Raw genomic sequence first — 25212 nt, 5'->3', positions numbered from 1 at the left:
CTGGACTAGCCCAGGGGCTGTCCGAGGGCTCAATGACTCCCAGCTCCAACATCTTCTGCACCTCTGTCTTGATGCAGTCTCTGACATGATCAGGCTGTCGATAGATTTTACTCTTTACGGGCAGACTGTCCCCAGTGTCGACCTCATGGGTACACCAATTGGTCTGACTGGGTGTCAGAGAGAACATATGTCGGAAGGATTGAAGAACCTGTTTACAATCCTTTTGATGATGTCCAGAGAGGCTGCCACAAAAGACAACACCATCTACTGATCCATCGTCAGGGTTCTGAGAGAGCAGGTCCGGGAGAGGGTCACTCTCCTCCTTCTGTCCCTCATCTGTGGCCATGAGCAAGCCCATGCCCTCCCTGTCGACATATGCCTTGAGCCTGTTTACATGGAGCACCCTGTGGGGGCTCCGGGGAGTTCCCAGGTCTACCAAGTAGGTGACCTCTCCCTTTTGCTCAATGATCGTGTGGGGCCCAGACCATTTGTCTTTGAGTGCTGCTGGGGCCACTGGCTCCAGCACCCACACCTTCTGTCCAGGCTGATACACAGTCAGGACAGCCTTTTGGTCGTGCCAAGCTTTTTGTAATTCTTGGCTCGCCTCAAGGTTTTTAGATGCCTTTTCCATGTACTCAGCCATCCGCGAGCGGAGACCGAGCACATAGTCCACAATGTTTGATGCCGGCTTTTTGAGAGGTCTCTCCCATCCTTCCTTTACCAAACAAAGGGGTCCCCTTACAGGATGTCCGAACAGAAGCTCAAAAGGGCTGTAGCCAACCCCCTTCTGCGGGACCTCTCTGTAGGCGAACAAGAGGCAGGGTATCAGGACATCCCATCTCCGCCGAAGCTTTTCCGGTAGTCCATGAATCATCCCTTTCAGGGTCCTGTTGAATCTCTCAACAAGCCCATTGCATTGTGGGTGATAGGGTGTGGTGAACATATAGTTGACACCACACTCTTTCCACATGGCAGTCAGATATCCCGACATGAAGTTTGCACCTCTGTCAGAGACAACCTCCTTAGGGAAGCCCACTCTGGAGAACACTCCAACTAGGGCTCGTGCCACAACAGGTGCTGTAGTGGTCCTAAGGGGAATAGCTTCAGGATACCTGGTGGCGTGGTCCACCACCACCAGTATAAACTTGTGCCCTGATGCTGTCTGGGGTTCCATTGGTCCGACAATGTCGATCCCCACTCGTTCAAAGGGTACCCCCACCACCGGCAGTGGTATGAGGGGGGCCTTTGTTGTGCCACCTGACTTACCACTGGCTTGGCAAGTGACACAGGAGCGACAAAACTCCTTCGTATCTTCGGACATGTGGGGCCAGTGAAAGTGTGGAACAATTCTGTCCCAAGTCTTATTCTGGCCTAAGTGACCTGCAAGGGGAATCTCGTGGGCCAAGGTAAGAAGGAAACCTCTCAGAGACAAGGGGATGACCAGCCTCCTGGTCGCGCCAGGCTTGGGGTCTCTTGCCTCGGAGTACAGGAGTCCATCGTCCCAGTACACTTTGTGGGTACCTGTGGCGTTCCCTGCAGCCTCAGCAGCAGCTTGCTGTCTGAGGGGTTCAAGTGAGGGGCAGTCTAACTGTGCCTTCCCCAGGTCTTCCCTAGAGGGTCCCCCTGAGCCCAGAAACTCAACCTGACCAGGTTCAAGCTCTTTTGGCTCAGTTTCCCTCAGTTCTTTAAGGTCAGCCTCCTCAGAGACTTGATCCACGACCTGGGGCAAGGGGGAAGGCGAGGCCTTACCCTTACTGCTCCTTTTCTTGGATGGTGTCTGGTCCGTTCTTCCAGGATCCAGCACCTGTTCAGTGGGGCATCTTTTGGCCTGTGACCTGGTCACAGCAAGGACATGTGCTGGCAAGCCTAACATTTCCATGTGAGTCCTCTGCTCCACTTCTGACCATTGTGACGTTTCCAAATCATTGCCCAACAGACATTCTACGGGGAGGTCTGAACTAACCACAACTTTCTTTGGGCCACTTACCCCTCCCCAGGAGAAATCAACAACTGCCATACTGTGATTGGTAGTGACATTGCTGGCATTGGTCACTAGGTAATCGGTACCTAGCATGATCTGTCCAGGGTCCACAAAGTTAGGTGTCACCATGGTGTCCCTGTAGGCCTGAGCCACTTTTCCATTGATCAAAGGCGTCTGCCTGTATTTGCCCAAAGTATTGGGACTGGCATCAGGGGACATATCCATATCCCCTGTACAGACAAGGACGGCCTGAGTGAGCGTGCCAACTAAGTCGTCACACCCCTCAGTTCCCAAGGTTAACCCAACTAATGCCTTGGGAGGCGCACTACCACTGCTGACTGTACTAGGGGGTGCAGGTGCCTTAGGGGCTGCAGTGGCAGGAGTTTGCCCTCCTTTCTTGGTGCACTCACTAAACCAGTGAGTCTTACTTTTACAGTATTGGCACCACCTTTTTGACTGGCCTTCTTGAGTCTTCTTCTTCTGTGAAGCCTGACCCCCACCCTCTTTGGTTTGTTGGGGACCTGTCGAAGACTTCTGGTCATTTTCTTCGTTCTTGTTACTACCCTTTTGGTCTGCTTTCTTCTGACCACCCTGGTTCTGAGTCTGGTTCTGCTTGACCCTTGTTCTGATCCATCTGTCTGCCTTCTTTCCCAATTCTTGGGGAGAGGTCAGCTCCGAGTCGACAAGGTGCTGATGCAACAATTGGTTCTGACAGTTGTTTAAAATCTGTTCTCTCATGATAAGATTGTACAATCCTGTGTAATCAGTAACCTTGCTACCCAGCAACCAGCCTTCCAAAGCCTTAGTGGCACAATCGACAAAGTCAGTCCAATCCTGAGACTGAATTTTCTGGGTGTCTCTGAACAGCAACCTGTACTGCTCAGTGGTTAAGACGAACCCATCAATCAGTGTATTTTTCAGGACTTGGTAGTTGTTAGCATCCTCAGCTCTCGTAGTGAGGAGCTTGTCTCGTCCTTTACCTTCAAAGGAGAGCCACAGTATAGCTGCCCACTGACTTGGGGGGACGCACTGGACAGTGCAGGCCCTCTCCAAAGCAGTTATCCACTTGTGGATGTCGTCCCCTTGTTTAAAGGGGGGCACTATTTTACTCAGGTGTCTAGTGTCTATACCCCTGTCTTTCTCTCTAATGAGAATGCTGCCACCAGTGGGGTCTAACCCACTCAATTTCTGCTCTCGGGCCAAGGCAAGACTTTCTTTGGCGAGGGCAAGTTCTTCCCGCTCGATCCTCAGATTGACTTCCCTCATCTTCGCTTCGTGCTCCCTTCTCTGAGGGGACGTCATTCCTCTCTGAGAAGATGCCTGAGAGACATGTGTTCGAACAGATCTGTTAGAGCCTCTCGAGAGAGACCTAGCTCGTCCGTTCCCAAGGTTAAGCCTGCTTGAGCGTGGGCCCGGGGCTCCCCCAGTTCCATTCGCGTGCCTGCTTAAGTTGGTCCTCGTGAGCCTGCCGACTACTACTGGACCTTTGTCTGCCTCGTCTCCTGATAATTCCTCCTCTTCCTCCTCTGTATGGAGGCCGAGGTCTGGGTCACCAAGGGTTCCCTCTAAGGGGGGCATGCTCCCATCTGGGTTAGAGGGGCCTACGTTAAGAGCCCTTCTAGCATCATAAGTCTCTAAGAGACCTATCAGGAATGGGACGGTAGGGTTAGAACCCTGTTTTAACCTCCTGGAGGCACACAGTTGTCTCATCTCCGTGAAGCTAAGAGCTGCATATCGTGACATGACCTGTGGAGGGTCAATGACCACTAAGGGAGTCTCTGCAGACTCTCCGCGGACCGACATGCTTTCTAGTGAGGTGTAAGTGATGCACCTACCTACACTATGTGTTTCCCTACTGATCCCTTGCTAAGAGTTATAGTCAGGGTGTGCTAGTCCCTGTTTCACTATAACAGCTGGTTCAGTAGAACTCCGAGTATTCTAAGTTAAGTTATATGTACCTGGGTACTTATGTGATCTTTCAACTTGATATTCTTAGGATACGTGTGTGGTAAAACAACAGCAAGCTCAAATCCCAACCGCTGCTCACCAATGTGAGAAGTTGGCCTGATATGTAGTGCTCACTATTCTAGTGATCACTGTGTATCATTCCAAACGACCCTTATTGATGATTGGTTGTAAGTCAACCTTGTAGACCAGCTATCCTAGTAGCGTGGACAAGAGCAGTCTTCAGGCTAAACTCTAGAGGGCGTGTTAAGCCAGCTGTTTACCATCACATATACCCCTTGAACACCAAGTGAAAGGACACCACACAAGTTGTTATGAAAATAAAGGATATTTATTTATAACAAGACTACCCTGGCTCTTTATGAGTCAGGGAGCTAAGCACAATACAAAACTCTTGGGAAAATACTTCTAGTTGCACAATTTACACAAATGCCCGAAGGGCACGAAACCATTTACACTGCAAGTGGAATGGGAGAGGTTAGAGAGTCTAACATTACTGATTCCGGAGGAATCCGATCAGTTGGACTAAACGGAAAAGGAGCTGGACACTTGTAGAGTGAACCTGCGATGGAGCACCGAAATGCTCGAGTTACCTAGCCCAGAGGCTGCGGCTGCGTGGGGTTCAGCAAGATGTCGGGAGTCCTCGTTGTAGTCTCGGGAGCCTGAAAGAAGAAGTTGCTGGCAGGCGACCAGTGTCGATGTTCAGCGAGATCCAAGCCTGGATCGGTGAGGAAGGAAACCTGAAAGCAGAGGGGACTCAGTTCTCAACCGCTAGCCAGCGATCGCGTGGGCACCAGGAAGGTACCGGATGAAGTCACCTCGACCAGGTGAGTGGGCGACGTCGGACTCGGCTGTTCCTCGGACCAGGAGGCGCGGCGGCGACCAGGATGGAGGGCGAGCTGTCCCACGAAGGTGTCTGCTGTCGATGATGCTGGGCCCAGGAGTGGGGCAGCAGGTCTTAGCAGAGGCAAGCCCACGCGGGGGAGTCAAGATGGCGTCTGGAGTGGACCAGGAGGGTCCGAGGTACTCCTCTGTTGAAGGGGAGCAAGGACCAGTCTGGAGCAACCAGACCAGTGATGAAAAACTGTCGTGGTGCGTCGTGAAGAGGGCCACTAGCCGTCGGCGAGTGGCCGGACAACGCGGTGAGCAGCAAGGAGCAGAAGGGCCCCCACGCAGATCTCGTGGATGCTGGGGAGGCAGGCTTCGGTGCTGGAGCTACTCAGGGTTAGGGCTTCTCAAACCCTAGGTGCACTCACTCGAGGGTCCCTCGGTGGTTGTGCTAGATAAGCGTCGTGCAGGTTCTGAAGATGGCCGGTCCCGCAGGTCTCGTCACACCTACGAATCTCAGCTGGGCTGACGATGTAGGTAGAGGTCAGAGATGGCGGGGAATCCGGGTCTCGTCGAGCTGGGCAGTCTTGATCCGTAGGAGAGACGTACAGCAAACCGCAAGCGCTTAGGTGGTGCCTGCTGGTGCAGGGTGGCTACTCCTTAGCCACAAGGGAGAGTCTTCAGAAAAAGTCAAGAGTTCCTTTCGTGGAAAGTAGTTCAAGATTCAGAATTATCCAATTTGGGAAGGGGACTCGCTCCTACCTTTATACTAGGAAAAGGGGCTGGCCCGTGACTAGGTCCTACCTATGGGTGGGACCAGGAGGGGGGTGGTTACACCCCTATCCTTTGTCCGGCTTCGCCCCAGCTCAGGGGCTGGGGTGCCCCCGAAACTGGTTTGAGCCGGGCTATGCACAGTGAGCACCGGGGTGCCACTTGCAATCACCTTCCTTTCAGCCCTGCCTACCTGGGATACACAAACCCTGTCTGGGATGGTGCTAACACCGCCCTCGACAGGAAACCCTTTGTCCAAGCTCCCCTCGCTGGAAGGTCTCCCAGCAGCAGGAGGTCAGACTTGTGTCTGGTGGCAGCATCCATTTTGTGATGCTGAGGCTTGAGTCAACTTTAACCGGGGTTCAAGGTTACTTCCATGTCGTGTCCCTCTAGAAGGGTGGAATGCTAACCCCGTCGCCAGAATTGGCGAGGGTTCGTATTCCAATTCGTATGACACCTTACTCGACATGTGTGGGTGATGCAATGCCATAGTTAGCAAATAACCGCGAGGATTATAATGCATTTTAAGGTAGATGGCACGCGTCACCATGGAACAGCTATTAGGACTTGGTTCCGCAAGCCGTCGACGGGCTCAGCTCGCACCAGAGCACCATCTCACATGATTCCCAGCACTCTGCCTTCAGGATTGATAAGGCCTGCCATAGGAGTGACTGATAGGAATCCATGCGTCCATTTTAGGGTTAGGTATAGGAATACTACACCTACAGCAACGGGTGATTACACCACCTTGCCCCAGCTGTCGTGCACCCAGTTGTGTCAGATTTGGGTGGCCATCCAGGGGTGGCATAATACATGCTGCGGCACCTGGTAGGCCCCGGGTACGCCGATGCCCTGGATACCTGTGGTATGCTGATACAGGGACTGATAAGGCGGCCCAGTTCCAATTAGTGGATGCACCTAATGTACATGTGTGTTAATCTGGAGAGAGAACAGCTAGGCTGTGGGTCTGATTGGCAGGCCCACAGCCAGGGAAAGTCGTAAACCAATGAAGCAAAAGCAAAAACTCTGGGTGATCATAGGATTGCAGACCCTACTCTCCTACAAAGACCCTTCTGTAGAAGTCAAGATTTGATAAATGTAGGACATAGAAATATTTAGTCCAAGTAGCTAGTAAATTCATCTAAAAAATGTTAAGTTCTCAGCATTCATGGACATGTTTACATCAATTAAATAAAAATGAGCGTATAAACAATACCGCTTAAATAATTCATGCAAAAAGTGGCGTCTGAGTTCAGCGTCCCAACAAGTCAACAATGAAGTTGAAATTGCCATATGGGCATGACACCGTCTGAGTTTGGCGTTACAGCAGGCTTCAACAAGGTTGCCTTTTTGAATCCTGCCGGGACACTGAACTTAGATGGTGTCATGCACCTATGACAATTTGAAGTGGGTGGGACTGTTACATCACACTGACTGTTAGCACCAGGAGCTTGTTCCACACTGAAAAATCAGCATGAATGGCACTGCTTCTTTGTTGCAACTCGCGTAGATTTTCTACTCAAGCTGCAGCTTTCTCACCACGAATGATCGCGGCTGCCTGCATTGAGAAAATCTCACCGGTTGTCATCCTAGCACCCATGCTAGGGGATGCTAATTCTCGCTCGCCAACTTAATTTTGGCGAGCCGAGCATTGGAAAAAACTCTGCCACATTGCAGTTGGAAGAGTTTTGGCGGAACTCCGCGTTACAAGCGTAACAAGGAGTGGGTAAAACTCTGTGAACTCCGCCAGTGGAGAGCATTTTATGGTCTACCCCTAATCCGCCCCCAATCTGAAGTTAGCAATTATCAAGGGTAATAAGTCAACCTATTGTTGTCTATGGAAGAGAGAGCCTTACAGTAGTAAAAAATGAGGTTAGGAGTTTTTCACTGCCAGGGCATGCAAAACTTAGGTATAAATGTTCTACTTCTAAATACCTATCACCATGCCGGGCTTTTAAGGCCTAAACTTGGGAGATCTATAAGCATTAAAAAGGAAGATTTGGACCTGGAAAAAGTTTAATTTGCAATGTTGGAAAGCAGTTTAACACTACACTATGTGCTGCAGTACCAGGCATGAGATATGTTTTAAAAGGATACTTCAGTGGGTGACACAACGAGTGCTGCAGCGCACAAGCAGCATTTAATTTACATGCACTGGATACATGTAGCACCATCTACTAGGGACTTACAAGAAATATGCCAATAAGATATAGTCCAATTTTACCACGTTTTAAGAAGAGGGCACAAGCATGGGTAAAGTGTACAGAGCTCTAAATACCAGCAAAAAGCGAGTTAAGCAAGGTGAGGGAGTATGGCAATAACTCTGGGGGAATACCATGTGATGGATGTTCGGTCCAATAAACATATTTAGAGAAAAATACATTTAGACTAGGAGGGAAAACAATGCCTTGTCTCACTTGATTATATAAAGGGAAACAACGGTTCCTGTGGACTCATAAAAAATGATTCAAGCAATATAATTTGCACAATCGCAATAAAAAGAGGGTAGAATATTTTCAGAGGGCAAGGAACCACCAACACATTTGTACAATTATGTGTTGGTGGTTCCTTGCCCTCTGACATTATTCTACCCTCTTTTTATTGCGATTGTGCAAATTATATTGCTTGAATAATTTTTTATGAGTCCACAGGAACCGTTGTTTCCCTTTATATAACCATTACCCTGGTTCCGTTAGTGAGTAGGGTTCCCCTGTCCTTTATCTTTTGTCTCACTTGATGGCCTTCAAACATTGATATTACATAAATATAAATAAAAGTAATGTCAAATCAGACTTGTATTCTTGTCAAAGAGAATAAGAGTGACCGCTTGTTCCAAATTACATCATCCAGTAAAAAATAATAAGGGGTAAACACAAAATCTTGTAACTTGCAAACAAGGGCATTTCTTCTCACTGACCACAGAGCAGGGATTACTTTCGAAACCAAGCACCACATTAAACAAAACACTTGAAGTTGGGTCTAAATAAGTATGTAAATACACTATATTAATTCACTTAAACGTTTTACCAATTTTTATTAAAAAAACAGGATATTATTGAAAAATTAGAGATATAGTATATTTACATACTCATTACGTTAATGCTTCAAGTAATTTTGTTTATCCATGGAAATTGTTGCTGTTAGAGGGAGGAAGTATTCTTTCCAAATAATTTGTGCATTCACCAAATAGTCCATGTCTACTGCTGCTGCTCCTGAAAACAACGCACGTCATGCTGCGCAATGTAAGCATTCACTTCCAAGTGGGATAATATAGCCAATAGCGTAACTCTGACAGAGAAATATTCCTCTGGGGATATTCCTTTTTTTTATTTTATTTTAACATTTTGACAGAGGGTACAATATGTTCTAGAGTCATATACAAAAAGAGATACGGGAGATAAAAAGAGAAATAATCATAACAAGCACTATAGCATCATAAGCTATATTTTCAATGGAATTAAAATTAGGTCCTACAACACAAATAATAATTCAAAAATTGTCTATAGTTACACATAAATCATAATAACTGTCATTTTTACTTGAAGAATTGCCATATTCAACCAAATTGTTGCAATGCACGTATAGATCTTGTTTTGGCTAGTGCTCGTTCTCTTTCATAAATATCTTTCATAAATATCAGCCAATCAAAGAAAGTAGGAGGGTTCCGCGAGATCCACTCTCTCGCAATGCACAAATGAGCAGCTACTAAAACAATAGATAAAAAGCTCCTGATAGCAAGATTCTCACACACCTTTAACCCCAACATTATCTCTTTCGTAGTAAAAGATACGCTGAATCCTACACATTGACCAACATATTGTATGACCTTTTCCTAAAAGTCCCGTAACAGAGAGCAGATATAAAACATATGAAGAATATCAGCACCCCTTTGACTACACTTAGGACAGCATGTCTTATCAACCCCACCTCGAAGAGATCCCTGCGCTGGTAGTTGCCATTTAAAGATCTTCTCAGGAGTATAATATAGCATCCAGATAGTGCAAAATTGCTGCAACTTTATATTGACAGAATGTATGGAGTTAATTAAAGTCTCAAAAGCCAGCACAGTCTCAGAGACATCCGTAGCTATACCAAGTACCCGACTCCATTTATTCGCTATATAATCAGTATCCGTACTTCTCAAATAACAAAGATGTAAATACGTATTGCTTATTCTAGCTTTGTGTGCGGAATTTAGCAGGTACGTTATAAATTCATGAGAGTGTGGTATTTGCGACAGTTGCTGTTTCATAAAGTTGTCTCTAATTTGCAGATATTTAAAAAAGGCCTGATGTGGAAGACCAAAAGAAGATCGTAAAAATGCAAAAGAAGAGAAACCTATATGATCATATAGTTGGCCTAATCTCTCAATTCCAAATCCTCCCCAACTACCAGCAGCCGAATCATGAAATATAATCGGAAGAGATGGATTGTTCCATAATTTAAGTTGATCGTGTTTTATCAAATTTTCATGAGTAAGGGAAAAGTAATCGAGGATTTCACGCCATATACAAACCATGTCCCGAATGGTCTTAAACCGCACTCTCTTGTAATAGTTGGGGTCGTTAATCCTATACAAAAATGTATTGCGATCAGTGCCAAGTGCAAGGATGAGGCCGAAATAAGGCTGTTTATCCATTAAAAGACTTTGTAAGCACCCCGTAAATGCTGCCCAAAAGTAAAGTTTGAAGTCCGGAAGTTGCAGGCCTTCAAAATTATAAGGAAGTTTAAGAAAGCGTATCGCCCGGCGCGCCTGTTTGTAGCCCCAGATAAAGCTGATAATCACACCTTCAAGTTTAAAAAAAAAGTAGTTTGGGACACGTATAGGAATTGCCTGAAATAAGTATAAGACTTTTGGCAAGATCATCATTTTAATTCTGTTACTTCTACCCGTAATAGTAACAGGGGGGTTATTCCAGGTCTTTAGTTTTTTTTCCCCTGATTGAAGTAGTGTTTCATGATTCCATCGCCATATTTGTTCCACGGCTGCAGAGATCCGAACCCCTAAATATGTTACCACAGTGCAGCTCCCAATTATAGGTGTTGTCAACTCAATATTATGCAAGACTTGGGTTTTATTTGCATTTAATTTATATCCAGAAAAAGACCTGAAGCTTTTCGCTTCCTCCTTTATTATGCCCAATGCTGTTCTTGGATTAGGTGTAAAATCCGCAATATCGTCTGCGTACGCGACAGCATTCAGTTGATGCATTCCGTGTCTAAATGGGGTGATATAATTCTTTCGATTTAATGCATTAATAAATGGCTCAATATATAACGCAAACACCAAGGGAGAAAGTGGATACCCTTGTCTTGTTCCACTCCACTTAAAAATGGAGCAGAAATCAAGCTAGCATATAAAAGTTGAGCCTGTGGGTTAATATAGAGCGCACGGATCCATTTCAAGAACCGACTAGGCAGAGCATTACTAATCAGTATCCTCCATAAAGCATCCCATACCACCCGGTCGAATGCTTTTTCAGCATCCAACAGGATCATCCCCAATTTGCAGGATCTCCGTTTAGCTATATCAAAAGCAGTTATAGCTGTATTAACATGCGCAGTGGTATCCCTACCAGTGATGAATCCATGTTGATGTTCAGATACTAAGCTAGATATATAAGGTGCAAGGCGATTAGCCAGCAATTTAGAAAAGATTTTTGCATCTGCATTGATGAGTGGTATAGGTCGATAAGACCCACATTCATCCGCTGCCTTTCCTTTTTAAAGGAAAAAAACAATATTAGTTATGTTCCAAGATCTAGGTATTTCCATACGTAACGCAATCTGCTGCATGACCAAACAAAGTAGAGGGAGAATAATAGTTTTAAAGGTTTTATAAAATTCGATTGGTATTGCATCATCTCCAGCGGCTTTAGCAGATGGCAGCGCAACTATTGCACATAGAATTTCTTCTTCAGTTATGTCTTGTTCAAAGTATTCTGCAGCCTCCAAATTAAGAGAGCGAGGGTTCCCTAATTGTAGATATTCTTCCACCTGTGTAAGATCAGGGACATCAGACTGAGTATATAGCTCCATGTAAAATTAAGTAAATTGTTCCAAAATGGGACCAGTAGAAGTATGTAGCTGGCCATTTTTACCCCTAATTGAATCAATATGTGTCTTAGCTTTTTTGTCAGCAATCTGCTAAGCTAATAACCTCCCCACTTTCTCCCCATATTCATATTGATTCATGCAAATTTGATTATAAGCAGCTGCACTCTTTTCTTTTAAGTTGCCTAAAGACATCCATGTATTTATTAAAGCAGTGTATATTTCCTCGCTGTTTGAACCGTTAGACATAAGCTCCTCCGCATGCGCAAATTCTAATATTTTTAATGTTTCACATGCTTCCTTCAAGCTATTTTGTAAGATCTTATTTAAATGATATATATACTTCTGGGTAGTACCACATATGTAAGTGTTCATTGCTCCCATATAATACACGGAGAAGCAGTATCCATATTATACTGTAGAAATTCCTTGAGAGCCCCTTCAGTATGTAAAATATATTGAAACTCAGACAGCAAATATCTAGGAAATGAAAATTTCCGGCTGCTCTTATCCTGGGATGACAATTGGAAGCAGACCCATAGCGGATTGTGGTCAGATGTTATCCGCAGACAAACCTCCATTCGTGAAGTTGCCAAAATGTTGTTGCTCAGAAAAACTAAGTCTATTCTTGAATAATGCCTATGAGGTCCAGAATAATACGTGTAGCCTGGTATTGTTGGATGTAGTGTCCGCCATAAATCTTATAGCCCGTGAACCCGTGCCAATTCCCAGATTGGATTGCGAACCCTACTCATTCGCTGGAAAGCAGATCTATTTGTTGAATCTATGGCATAATTTAATGTGCAATTAAAATCCCCCAAGATAATTATTTCTCCCTGCCACCCAACCAGCTCCAGCATCATTCTATCAAAAATGGTAGGATCATCCGTATTTGGTCCATATAATGCGCAAAGAACCAATTTTTTGTTGTAAATTTCAAGCTGCACAATGACCCATCTGCCCCCTGGGTCAGAAGTTTTTTTAATTATCTTGCAAACCAAGCGTTTATCTTTAAGTATAGCTACCCCTCTAATAGCTGCCCCCTGTGAGGTACACTCCATCATCTCAAAGCCTAGCTCTTTGAACAAACCTCTGTCCTTATAAGCTAAGTGTGTCTCTACCAAAATTACTAGATGTGGTTTATGTATCTCTTCGCTAACCAGATGTCTCTTAGTAGAAGAATTTAACCCAGCCACGTTCCAGCTGATACATCTAACTATCCCCATAATAAAACATGTAATAATTCGGGAGTACACCTAATTTAGCTTGCCCAACGATTCTGTCCCCAGAGTGTTTTTAAAAACTTCCAAACTTCCCAAAAAGACACGTTACAAGACTATAAAAGATTTTTTTTTTAGACTCCAGTCCTTTTTTAAAAAGACAGGTTCATCTGGTCTCCAGTATTTAAAATTAAGAGAAAGCAGGAGTCTTGGCCTCCAGTTGCAATTAAAGCATATAAGTATTTGACAAGGCTGCGGATTCTCCGAGCTAAGGCATTTTATTGTTCAAAATAGGCCGATCTCCTGGCAAGAAGTAACGACACAGGCGGAAGGCCACCGGAAGCCTAACTTTTTTGAATATTTATGTATTGTCCATCTGCTAACAAATACCAGTGGTATTTTGGACACCCCCAATCAATATGTGGTAGCCCTTTATGGAGCCAATAATAAAGGGGTGGGCAACTGGTATAGGCTACTTCATAAGCAGGGACTGGCTTCTATAATTGAGACTCACCTGGTAAAAATAACTCGGGAGACCGGATGTAGGCTAGATGGGAAGGAATGGGAGTTAATGTGCCATCTAGAAAGTAAATCCCTGCGTGCCGCAAATTTTAAAAGGATGGCCCTCCTATCAAGATGGCTCTCCTATTTAACGCCGCAGCCTTACAAAAAAGATTACCAGGTGCAGAAAATAGGTGTTTTCGCTGCCAAATAGATGGGGAGGGTGGGTGGCACCATACTTTTTTTGCATGTTCAGGACTTAGGCTTTTCTGGGAGGCAGTTTTTTGGGATATTGGCCAAGCAATTGGTAAGGATAGAATGCTCGAGGCCGAAGCTGCCTTGTTTGGTATCAGTAAAGAAGATAAGATACTATCCGAACCCGAAAAAGCCTTTGTATTTATTTCATGCATGGTGGCTCGCTCCCTAATTCTGCAGAATTGGAAATCCAGCGAAGCACCTTCTCATCTAAAATGGTTTAATAAAAGAACCCGGAAATTTGAGAAAGCATATGCTAGGAGGGCAGGAGCCACTAAAAAATTTGAAGTTTTTTAATGAATTGGAAAAATTTAAAGAGAGATCATAGCATTAGGGTTGGTAAATTAATATAGCAGCATCTTTTCTAAAATGAATTAGCACTTTCTCTTATTGCACTTTAGCAGCACCAGCACTTTAATAGTTTTAACACTTTTTAGAATGTATTTGGTACCTTGGTCAGCGATAAGATGAACTGTAATAGTCACGCATTTTTATTTTTTTTAAATGTTGCATTTCTGCTGGTTTTAGGCAAGAAGATGGCACTAGCCCTTTATCGGCATTTGCACTTTAGATGTATTGGGAATTTCTCTCTGCTGCTGTGTTTTAGGGTAAACTTGCACTTTGTTTTGTGAATAAGTACATAATTAGCTGCTATACTTTTAGTTCTGTGTCATTTTAAATTAAGTATTGTGAGGCTGTCATTTTGAGATTTTTTGTAGAAACTGGCTTTAATCTCAATGAAAATGATCTGTTGTTATACTATGTATTTCATGAACCTATTGCTCTGCTCGATCAAAAAAAAAAAATTCTTTCCCTCCAAAAGACATTAAAAAGCCAAATAATTTGAAGTATAGTAATGATGAGCATACTCTCAATACCCTCTGTCTCCTTAGATTTTCAAATATTATCTTCGTACTCACTTTTAATTTAACCTGTATCCCCTGTTTTTACACCCTCAGCACCAATAGCCTTCTAGCTTCAACCCATTAGTAATTTAAAGTTTCCAATTCAACCCCCCCTGAATCAGACCTGATTCCCACCTAAACCCCCCCAGTAGTGTAGAAAAGGAATCACCCCCGCTACCCTGCTGTCGATCTAAGGCAGCAAACAAAAGAGAGGCAGAGCCCTCCGAGAGTCTCCCATCCTAATTCGTGATTATAAGGCAATTTCAGTATGCCATTAGAAAGATAAACAGAAAGTACACAATGAGGTAATTAGCACCAAACATATCATAGCTTATAAGAAATATACAAAGCATCGCAACATCAAGCTGCTTAAATCTGCTTGAGTCTTTCTATGCAAGCTTCTATTTAAAGCTCTGTTGCGCTTTGAGAAGCGCCGACTTAGTCTCCTGATCAGAGTGAAAAAACTGTGAGAGGCCATCCCTGATGACCCCGAGAGCTTTCCAAGGATCAATAAGCTGTTGCATCCTCCATCGCATACCCATTGCGCTTTTACATAAATCAGATCTTACAGTGATGGAGAACGATTCAACTGTCACAGGAGTGGTAGGTTTTGATAGCAATAGCTTGAAGCAGTAGAAAACTACCTAAAAAAATCAGAATAAGTCTATGACGAGATTTAGACTGCTTTGTTTGATTATAGAAGATTGGCAGCCTATGAACTCACTCAATTTGGGAATCCCAGTCAGCCAAATCTGGGAAAGCTTTCTCGAATAGTTGAACGATAAATGTTTGCGGATCCGAGCCTTCTTTTCCTTCAGGGACCCCAAATGTTTTCAAGTTATTCTGACGCTGCCAGTTCTCAAGATCTGCAGCCTTTTCTTGAAGCACATTTAACTGAGTATCATGCTCCCGTAGTAGGTTAGTAGAATGTGTCACTGCCTCCTCATTATCAGGCAGTCTTTGCTGTAATTTGGTCATCTCAGTTGTAAGTTCCGCAACTTTGCCAGTTACTGCGTCCAGTGTTCGCTTAATAGTAAAATTATCAGCACTAAGCTGGTTATAATGCTCCTGTGCATCCAAGCAAGATTGACCACCACACCTAGTTTTCTAAAATCTGGGTACTGTCACCTTTTTAAGTGAAGAAGACCTCAGTTGTCTCTTAGTGGTGTACCAATGAAAAGCAGTTCTCAACGGCAGCGGCCCCTGGAAAGGAGAGCCATGTGAAACAATGAAAAGGCTTTAAAAAAAGTCGCTAGTTTTCTGACTGGTAGCCAGTGCACCGAACGGATACCTTCCCTGACTGACACACATTTGGGTACATCCAAAACCAGCACACTTGCTGCATTCTGAATGAACTGGAGTCTATTCAGTGGGGACTTGTTGATGATTAAATACAGAGCTTTGCAATAGTCAGGGTGTGATGTGATAAGCGCGATACCTGCCACTCTCAGTGGAACTTGTATAAAGGGAAAAAACATTTTAAAGATTTCAATAATAAAGAAGCAAGAATTCATGGTCCACCTAACCCAGGCATTGAAAGAGAAGGTATTGTAAAAAATCACCCTAGCTTTTTCCTGAGCCTACAGAGTTCTGACCATACAGAAGTCTGTTCCCCAAAGATCAAAATCTCAGTTTTGTTGGCATTGAGTTTTAACCAGTTCTCTGACATCCAGATGTTTATTTCAGACGTACAGCATTTAAACCTTTCATCAACCAGCAGCATGCCATTTGCTATAAAAATGATGATTTGGGTGTCATTGTCATAGGACAACATCTGAAAACCAAAGGACCTTACCAGCTTGGCTAAGGGAGGGGAATATAAATTAAACAGGGTGGGACTAAGGGAAAAGCCCTACGAAACTCACAAGGAAGCTGAAAAGATTCTGTCCTAGTATTCCCACAGCTCATGGTATGGGTCCTATTGGTCAGTAAGGACTCCAATAGGGTCTGCACAGTATCTCAGAACCCTGCCTGGCGCAGTCTTTGCATCAAGTGGGAAGGAGACACTGTATCAAATGCTGCTGACAGATCCAACAACACCGGAATGGCTGAGCCTCCTTGATCCACCTGGCAGTGAATGGAATCAGCAGCAGCCAGCAAGGCCGATTCAGTGCTATGACAACCACGAAATCTTTCTGAGGGAGATCCGAAAAGTCCTGAGTGGTAATGAACTTGCCCAAATCCTGGTTGATGCATTTTTTTAAAATCTTAGCTGGCGCAGGTAACAGAGAAATAGGAAGAAGATTTTTTGAGATCTCAGGATACCCAATGAGTTTCCTTTAGAGGGTGATAACTATTGTCTGCTTCAATATTTGGGAAAATGTTCCTGTTATAAGTATCTGATTGTATACATGTTCAATCAACACAGCAGTCTAATTTGGTACCAACAGTAAAATTCTATGGGGCCTGGGCTATTAGTAGAGCACAATGTCACTTGCATGAGAAGAATTTTAACTTTTGTGTGAGATATTTAGGGAAGGTGGAAAACGTAGCAGTAGATACTTGGTTAATCAACTCCTCATCTTTTCCTATGAGATGTGGCCATCCTCATTCACATTAAAACTGGATTAGATCTCCAGGATCTTATCCCTAAAATATACAGCGACGCTGTTACAACAGTCTTGTGACTTTTACACAGCTTGGGGAACCTGGAAGTGCAGATTTTCAAGCACTTTCAAAAGTGTGTTGGGAGTATTGGTGGCAGATCCTATTTTAGTAGCAAAAGACGAAGGCTTAGAAACTATAATGGCATGTTTGTACCTGAGAATCAACTCTTTGTGCTTATATTTTTCTTCTGGCGAAAGGATTGCCTTCCATCTCCTTTCTTGTCAACTGCAATGACATAAGAGGTCTTTTAATTCCAAGGAGCAGACACTTTGGTTCTGGTATTATAAACACTAAGAACCCTGAGGTCTGAAATTGCAAAAAAGAGGAAAGAAGAAAAGTGAAAAGGTGATGTGTGAATGAGAAACAAAAGCCCAATTCACCTAGTGAAAGGGCAATCCCTTTAAGGACGTAATCCCTCACTCACCCTGGGTGACATGCTTCATCATATGGGATTCTCCTCCCAGAGAAAAATCGTAGTTTCTCTGGGGGCTACAACCCCCTCTATGAGAGGGAGGAGCTCAGGGATGTTTTGGTTTTGCACTAAAGGATAGACTAAATCCACATATGAAGAGCTAGGTGTGAGTGAGGGGTGCAGTGCTAATGAAATGATAGTGCAGTGAAGGTATGTTAAAACTAGTCACGGGACGGCAAGGAGGATTCTCTGGACAACACCGTACCGATGCTAGATTAAAAATGTGAACACCACTAGTTCAATGTAACCAATGGTGCAATGCAAAAGACAACGGTCGACATGTTTCAGCCAAAGCGCCTAAATAGGCTCGGCTTTCATCAGGACCTTAATAGCTACTGCAAGAAGGAAAGAATTGTGTGAGAACTACACAACAAAGGATACCGTGTGCACCCCAGGATTGCTTGTAGGGTGTACGTCACCTTTACAATTCATGCATCACCCGTGAACACTGGGTGGGAAATTAACCTCCACCTGGCAACCGCTCAGGAAGGAACACCGCTCTCTCCGTCGGGGAACCGGGCCGGAATGAGCCTGCATGAATTGTAAAGGTGACGTACACCCTACAAGCAATCCTGGGGTGCACACGGTATCCTTTGTTGTGTAGTTTCTTTACTTTTTGATGCATGAGTAGCGGAGTCCAACGTGCACACGCGATGCCAATTGTCATGCATACAGCAGCCCATAGAAATATTGGATGGGTTAAAAATGTCACATTCCCCCCACATTCCCCCCATCCCAGCTTTAGGGCGCCAGTTCATGAGATCAGAATTATGCTTACCGTCTAAGTTTGAACAGGCAGCATTCCTGTCCCCTGGTGCCATCCAGTTGCAGACGGACAAAGACAGCCTTGCCTTTGGCGTGCCAGCTGCACTCTCGCTGCGCACATCATCCCACTTTTTATCCCCCACTAAACACTAAACACAAGGTTAGTGCTAGAGCGCTAACCTGCTCTTCTCCGCGGCATGATCAAAATGGCCGTCGGGAAAGGAGAAAAAAAGGTACAGTGCGAATGTGGACTCCAACAGGCACCGCAAGATGAGTGCAAAAGGGAGAAAGAATAAGAGACTTACAAACCTGCAATCACCATAAATATAACAGCAACCTCAGTTTTTTTTATTTAAAAACCCCAACATATAGTCAGTCAAATCGCCCCTACATATATTTCTCATAAAAATTCTCACACATTTGTGCTGCTCAGTACAGTATACGTCCAATGTCTAAAATGTTATAAAGTCTGTTTAAGCATAGGATTCTGTACTTGAAGGGTACTTTTCCATTATAAAACCTGAGCTAGATAGCACACACATCTCTGCACTACGTTACAAACATGTGTGAGTGGAATTTAATGGAGGCATATTTTTGTCAGGGCTTCATGCAGGTAACTTAGCAAGATGCCCCCACCCCTAAACTCCATCTGTACATGACGATTCAGTACTTCTTTCAAAGACGTCCACCTTGTCTTAAATCCTTGCCTGCTGGCTGGTTCCAAAACCATTCTTGGATAGCCTATGTTGAGCACCCTTTTGACAACAGGTCTTTCCTTTTGAGCTTATAACTAAAATTGCAGAAGGAATGCCTGTGCAAACTGGGATAGCAACATAAGGCCATTTTCAACAGCTCACATTTAATTGGATCCGGAGTCTGCCTTTCACTTGTTCACTTGACAGAACTGAAAGACAATGAATGGGGATTCTTGACAGGATCCTAGGGCGATGTCTGTGTCTTGAACCTGGACAGGACACGCGAACCTCGTGTCGCAACTCCAGATCTGCGGCTCTTAACCAGAACCTTCCTAGATTTGTGCCCAATAAGTGGAGGACTTAAGGCATTGCAAAATCTGTTACAAAATGGACAACCAAAAGCCATTCTGAGTAGGTCACCTTGATCATGTTCAGTGATGACCTGCCAGACCCTTTTCTGCCATTATACAACAATAAGCACAAATCAAGGACAAAATAAAAAAACGCGATGGAAGTCTTACACATAAAGACAGGCAAGTTATTTTGCAACATTGCCACTGTGCTCAGGTTTCTGAAACGCTTCTGTCCAAGCTCCGATTTATGGTCAAGTTCATCTGAGACAATTTTGGAAGCTCACAGCATCAGATGTGGAGGAGGGTGGAGATCTTCTTGCAGTATGGCATACCTATGTCATCATGAGGAGGTGAGAAGTTCGTGTTGGGTAGCCCTATTTCGACCCAAGGAAGACTGACTTACAAAGCTAAACAACCAGGAAGTGACAGAACATAGACAGAAGAGTACCTGGATTCCATGAATTTCTGAGGAAATGACAACCAAGGTAGCAATCGCAAATCCTTTGAAAATGAGTCCTTAATGTAAACCCCCTCCAGGTGGCGAGTCGCCCCTCCCCGCTTCCCCATTCTGCTACCCTAAAACACCACTGACAACTTTCTTGGGTGCCTGAAAAGGTCGCAGTTTTATTAGCATGATAACAACTTATACATTTGTATCACATTGATCTTGGTTATGTACATGCTGCATTATTATTGTCCTTGACCCAGTTCTAGCAGTCGCCTAGGCGAGGAGGGGACCCTTTTTGCGTTCTGTGCTTCCGGGTCTAGGCTTCAGCTTGCTACCGATTTGGCGGGCCTCCGTTTGGACCTGTCCGGGCTGCAAGTGCCGTCCCGCTCGCCCTGTGCCCTTTCGTGGGCCCTCCCCTCGCCCAGAGGTCCCTGCCGGCTGGCATCCCAAGGGCCTTTTCTTGCGCATCTGCTCTATTTTCTTGCGATTGGGTCCTTTGCTTTTGTCTCCTTCTGAGCCCCTGCCGTGAGGCATCCCAAGGGTCATGAGAGAGCATTACCTCTAAACTTTGCTGGCGGCGTGCCGCCCTTTGGCTTGCTCACTGCCCCTGCCGTGCGGCATCCCCAGGGCCCTGTGAGAGCCTCACATCTATCTTCTACTGAGTTCTTCCCTTTTGTTTGGTAATTTAGTTAGTTTAGCTCCGCTACCCTCCACCGTGCAGCTGCGACGCCCGACTCTTAGGTGTGGGTGGGTGGGTTTCTCCTTTGTTCGTCCTCAGCTCGGGGAGGGGGGGATTTGTGGCTCCACTGGCCCCTGCGTCCCTCTTTATCCCCCCCCCCGGCCCCTATGCTCGCCCCCTGATTGGGGGGGTGCATGCCCGTGCCCCCCGGGCCAATCCTGGCCGCGTTGGCCTAGTCCCTATGCAAATTCCCGGAGGGGGTTGGGCGGGGGAGGGCCACCGCCCCCGGATGGCGTTTTGACCCAGGCCTCTAATGGGTCCGGCTTTGCCTACCCGGCCCGGGTTCTAACCCCCTCCACGTGGCGAGTCGCCCCTCCCCGCTTCCCCATTCTGCTACCCTAAAACACCACTGACAACTTTCTTGGGTGCCTGAAAAGGTCGCAGTTTTATTAGCATGATAACAACTTATACATTTGTATCACATTGATCTTGGTTATGTACATGCTGCATTATTATTGTCCTTGACCCAGTTCTAGCAGTCGCCTAGGCGAGGAGGGGACCCTTTTTGCGTTCTGTGCTTCCGGGTCTAGGCTTCAGCTTGCTACCGATTTGGCGGGCCTCCGTTTGGACCTGTCCGGGCTGCAAGTGCCGTCCCGCTCGCCCTGTGCCCTTTCGTGGGCCCTCCCCTCGCCCAGAGGTCCCTGCCGGCTGGCATCCCAAGGGCCTTTTCTTGCGCATCTGCTCTATTTTCTTGCGATTGGGTCCTTTGCTTTTGTCTCCTTCTGAGCCCCTGCCGTGAGGCATCCCAAGGGTCATGAGAGAGCATTAGCTCTAAACTTTGCTGGCGGCGTGCCGCCCTTTGGCTTGCTCACTGCCCCTGCCGTGCGGCATCCCCAGGGCCCTGTGAGAGCCTCACATCTATCTTCTACTGAGTTCTTCCCTTTTGTTTGGTAATTTAGTTAGTTTAGCTCCGCCACGCTCCCTATGGTTTCTCGATCAGAGGGAGCTCCCCCCAACCGCCCCCTGCCTCATCTTACTGTCATAGGAAACCCCTATGTGATGACCTGCCAGACCCTTTTCTGCCATTAGACAACAATAAGCACAAATCAAGGACAAAATAAAAAAACGCGATGGAAGTCTTACACATAAAGACAGGCAAGTTATTTTGCAACATTGCCACTGTGCTCAGGTTTCTGAAACGCTTCTGTCCAAGCTCCGATTTATGGTCAAGTTCATCTGAGACAATTTTGGAAGCTCACAGCATCAGATGTGGAGGAGGGTGGAGATCTTCTTGCAGTATGGCATACCTATGTCATCATGAGGAGGTGAGAAGTTCGTGTTGCGTAGCCCTATTTTGACCCAAGGAAGACTGACTTACAAAGCTAAACAACCAGGAAGTGACAGAACATAGACAGAAGAGTACCTGGATTCCATGAATTTCTGAGGAAATGACAACCAAGGTAGCAATCGCAAATCCTTTGAAAATGAGTCCTTAATGTAAATGTGTTGTACTTGTATAGCGCACTGTTACCCTAGGGTGTCCTGGCGCTGTACTCATACCGCTGTGGAACCCTTCCTGGCTTTTCCCTGTGAAATGTCCACTCCTGGGCACCCATAAGGTGAAGCCTGGCATCCCAGCGCTGTTGGGGGCCGTTGTGGAGATTAAGCAAGCTATTGCCCAGAGTTGCAGAGTGGGATCCATGATTAGAATAGGCACTGAGGCGAGAATTAACAGGTCCGAGGAAATTGAGCCCAAGACCCGCCGAGGCGGGAATTAAACCCTGGTCCCAGGCAAGACCTCTGCATCAGGGTCTGCCGCTCTAACCATTGAGCCACACCTCTCCACTTAATGAAGACCACTGCCACAATCATTGACAATACCAATAGTTCAGGCTTTTTATTTTTACTGCTTAAAGGACTTCATTAATTATTAAGTTCATATATTGTGTAGAAAGGTGAGTAAGTGACTGTAAAATGAGCAAACTTTTGGAAGCAAGAGTATGTATATGGACCACTGATCGAGAGGCAACAGCGTGGAGGAACAGCATCCTCCTGCCACCAATGAGACTGCAGCCACCACACCACCTTTCTTTGTCCATCCATCCAGTTACTCAACATGCTATTCACTCATCCACCTAGGGACTCACACACTAATTCATTCACCCATAAGCCTATGGATTCCTCACCCTTTCATGATTCACTCGCCCATTCGCCTGTGTACTCACTCATCCTTCCACGCACTTAATCACTCGCTCATTTATTCAACCATTCATGCCCCCAGTCATTCATCATCCATACACTTTGTAACTCAGCCACTCATCCATCATTTGACTCCAACATTCAGCCACTCACTGATCCACCGAAAGACACACCCAACCAATAGTAACACGGCTTAAAATAAGCATGTTGGCTTTGGAGAAACTTGTTTAAAATTAGCCTCACTATGCCCCCTACAAGCATGCACTAATAGCATTGATGTTTCTATGAATGATTTTGCATGTTTGCTGATCAATAAAGAATTGTTATAATTTATTTTACGCTTGATTTGCTTTTAGATATTGTTGTTGTTATGGTTGATTAAAACTTGTTTCATGGTCATATGATACATACACTCACTGTCGAATGGATTCTGGCTGACGTCAAATTATTGAAATTTCTGGTCTTATATCACTAAATATGCAAAAAGCACTCGTTATTTCGACTCTGGAAATGTGAATCTTTTTCGCACTCCATAAGTGCTGACACTTCCCTTGTCATACATTATCTCCGCTGTGTTTTCTCAACAGTTCTCGTCTTGCTGGTTCTGGCTGTGAGGCAGCGGCGGAAGCTGTCACAGTTTGCAGAAAAAGGAGAAGGTTTCAGGGAAAACATTGTCAGGTATGATGATGAAGGGGGCGGAGAGGAGGACACAGAGGCATTTGATATTGCCGAGCTGAGGACCCACCCTGTCATGCGAACACAAAGGAAAAGACGGCAAATAACCACAGAAATTCAAAGCCTGTACCGCATGTCCTTGAGGCTGGGCCCTGACAGTGATGTGTTTAGAGAATTTATAAAAGCAAAACTTCACGAAGCCAATACGGACCCTTGCGCGCCTCCATTCGATTGTCTGCACCTGTACGCCTACGAAGGGGCGGGCTCCTCGGTCGGATCCCTGAGCTCATTGGAGTCTTTCCCCTCTGAACTCAATCTGACCTGTGATGACATTGCCACGTGGGGGCCCCGCTTCAGAGAGCTCGCCGCCATGTTTCGACCCCAAGAAACTCAAGAGGCCCAAGCAAAAAATATGTAAGAGAGACAGACAATTGTTTAGAAGGTTTGCAACCTATGACCCTGGGAGTCTTGATCAAGCTTTATAAACACTGGAAATATCTAAACAAACACGATTTGGTTTTTTATAACCACCAAAGCTAGAATTCTTTGATTGTTATGTTTGTGTTTCATGCACAATGTCAGTGTCGTGCACGTGTATTTTAAAAAGTAGAACAAAGTGTGACATTATATACACGCTTTCTATCGTATTTATTTTTATTATAAATCTATAAATGCATATGCCATTTTAGCGTGTAATGTAAGAAGGAGAAACTGTATTTTTAGTGCCAATTTGCCAATAAACGTGAATCTCTCTTTTGAAGTATATAGTAAATGGGATATTCAGCCGTAAGTAAATGTAAGTGGCAATTTCTGGACTATGTAATTGAAGGGAAAAGGGCAGAGTGAAGTGAGGTAAGTTCTGCATCGCTGTTCATTTCAAGAGCTATATATACCCTCTTGTGCTGCATACTGCATAAAACTAAATACATGGCAAGACATTTGTCCTTTTCTTAAGGGTTTACCAGATGACTGGTTTCCCAGCACCCACGCCGCCCACTCCGCAGAGAGAATATAAAATTAACAGCACTGCCTTACTTTACTGTTAAGGTATTAAAGATCCTTAAAATGCTAAGCTGGTGGCCATTAAATGTTATGGTTAACATTAGATAATACGATTGTAAAACACTTTTATGTTAAGAGAGCTCCTCAGAAGATGATCCGGCGTTATCCAGTGAAAATCGAATTAGAATCCAATATTTGTTTTGTGCTCTTCTGGCTGGGACTTTAAAGTTATGCGTTTTAAGAAGTAAAATAAAATAACCTGTTGCTGCTGGTGTACAGGTGAAACTATGCCGAGTTCTCAAACAGAAGACTAAAGTTCTCAAGCATTTTTCATTCCACCATCTTAAGCAGAGGAGGCAATCCTCAAACAGAGCAAATTCAGCTTCACATACAAGCCAGGGCAAAGATTGTTTCACAGATTGCAGATAAAGGTAGGGCGATATAGGGGCTGCAATCTTCTCTGCGCCTGTCATTGGAGACCCGGCGATCACGTATTTACTTAGGGCTGTAATTTAGAAAGTGGCATAGGGTATACTCCTTCACAAATATGGTGGCTGCCTCTGCGCTCTGTTACAAATGCATTGTAGCCTATGGCACTTATAATACGGGATGCGGTATGGGCAATTCTCCGTCACTTTTGTGACAGAGTATGCCATCTGCCCATAATTTGGAACTCCACAGCACTGACACTACCTCTATGATTCCAGGCACTAGTATTTGTCCTTCCAAGATACCTTTGGATTGATCACAACTTGGAGAATTGTGGGAAAATGCTCTTTCATTCATTCTCAGTATTTATGCCTATGTGAGAAATGTATCTCAGAAATATACTGCCTC

The 25212-nt window shown here is 45.0% G+C and overlaps 1 protein-coding gene across 1 annotated transcript in view; it reads left to right on the top strand.

Annotated features, from left to right (window-relative positions):
• CDH19 (cadherin 19) overlaps window positions 1-24656 on the top strand; it is a 925430-nt gene extending 900774 nt beyond the window's left edge. Inside the window, exon 12 of the mRNA XM_085605889.1 lies at window positions 23286-24656. Coding sequence (XP_085462015.1) covers window positions 23286-23791 — 506 coding nt within the window. The 3' untranslated portion in view covers window positions 23792-24656. The remainder of the gene's footprint in view (window positions 1-23285) is intronic.
• Window positions 24657-25212: the final 556 nt, after the last annotated feature.

The sequence above is a fragment of the Triturus cristatus genome, chromosome 5_1, assembly GCF_964204655.1.
Source record: "Triturus cristatus chromosome 5_1, aTriCri1.1, whole genome shotgun sequence".
NCBI classification, from domain to species: Eukaryota; Metazoa; Chordata; class Amphibia; order Caudata; family Salamandridae; genus Triturus; species Triturus cristatus.
Note: the sequence above shows the minus strand (reverse complement) of the source record. Positions and strands in the feature narration are given on the sequence as shown.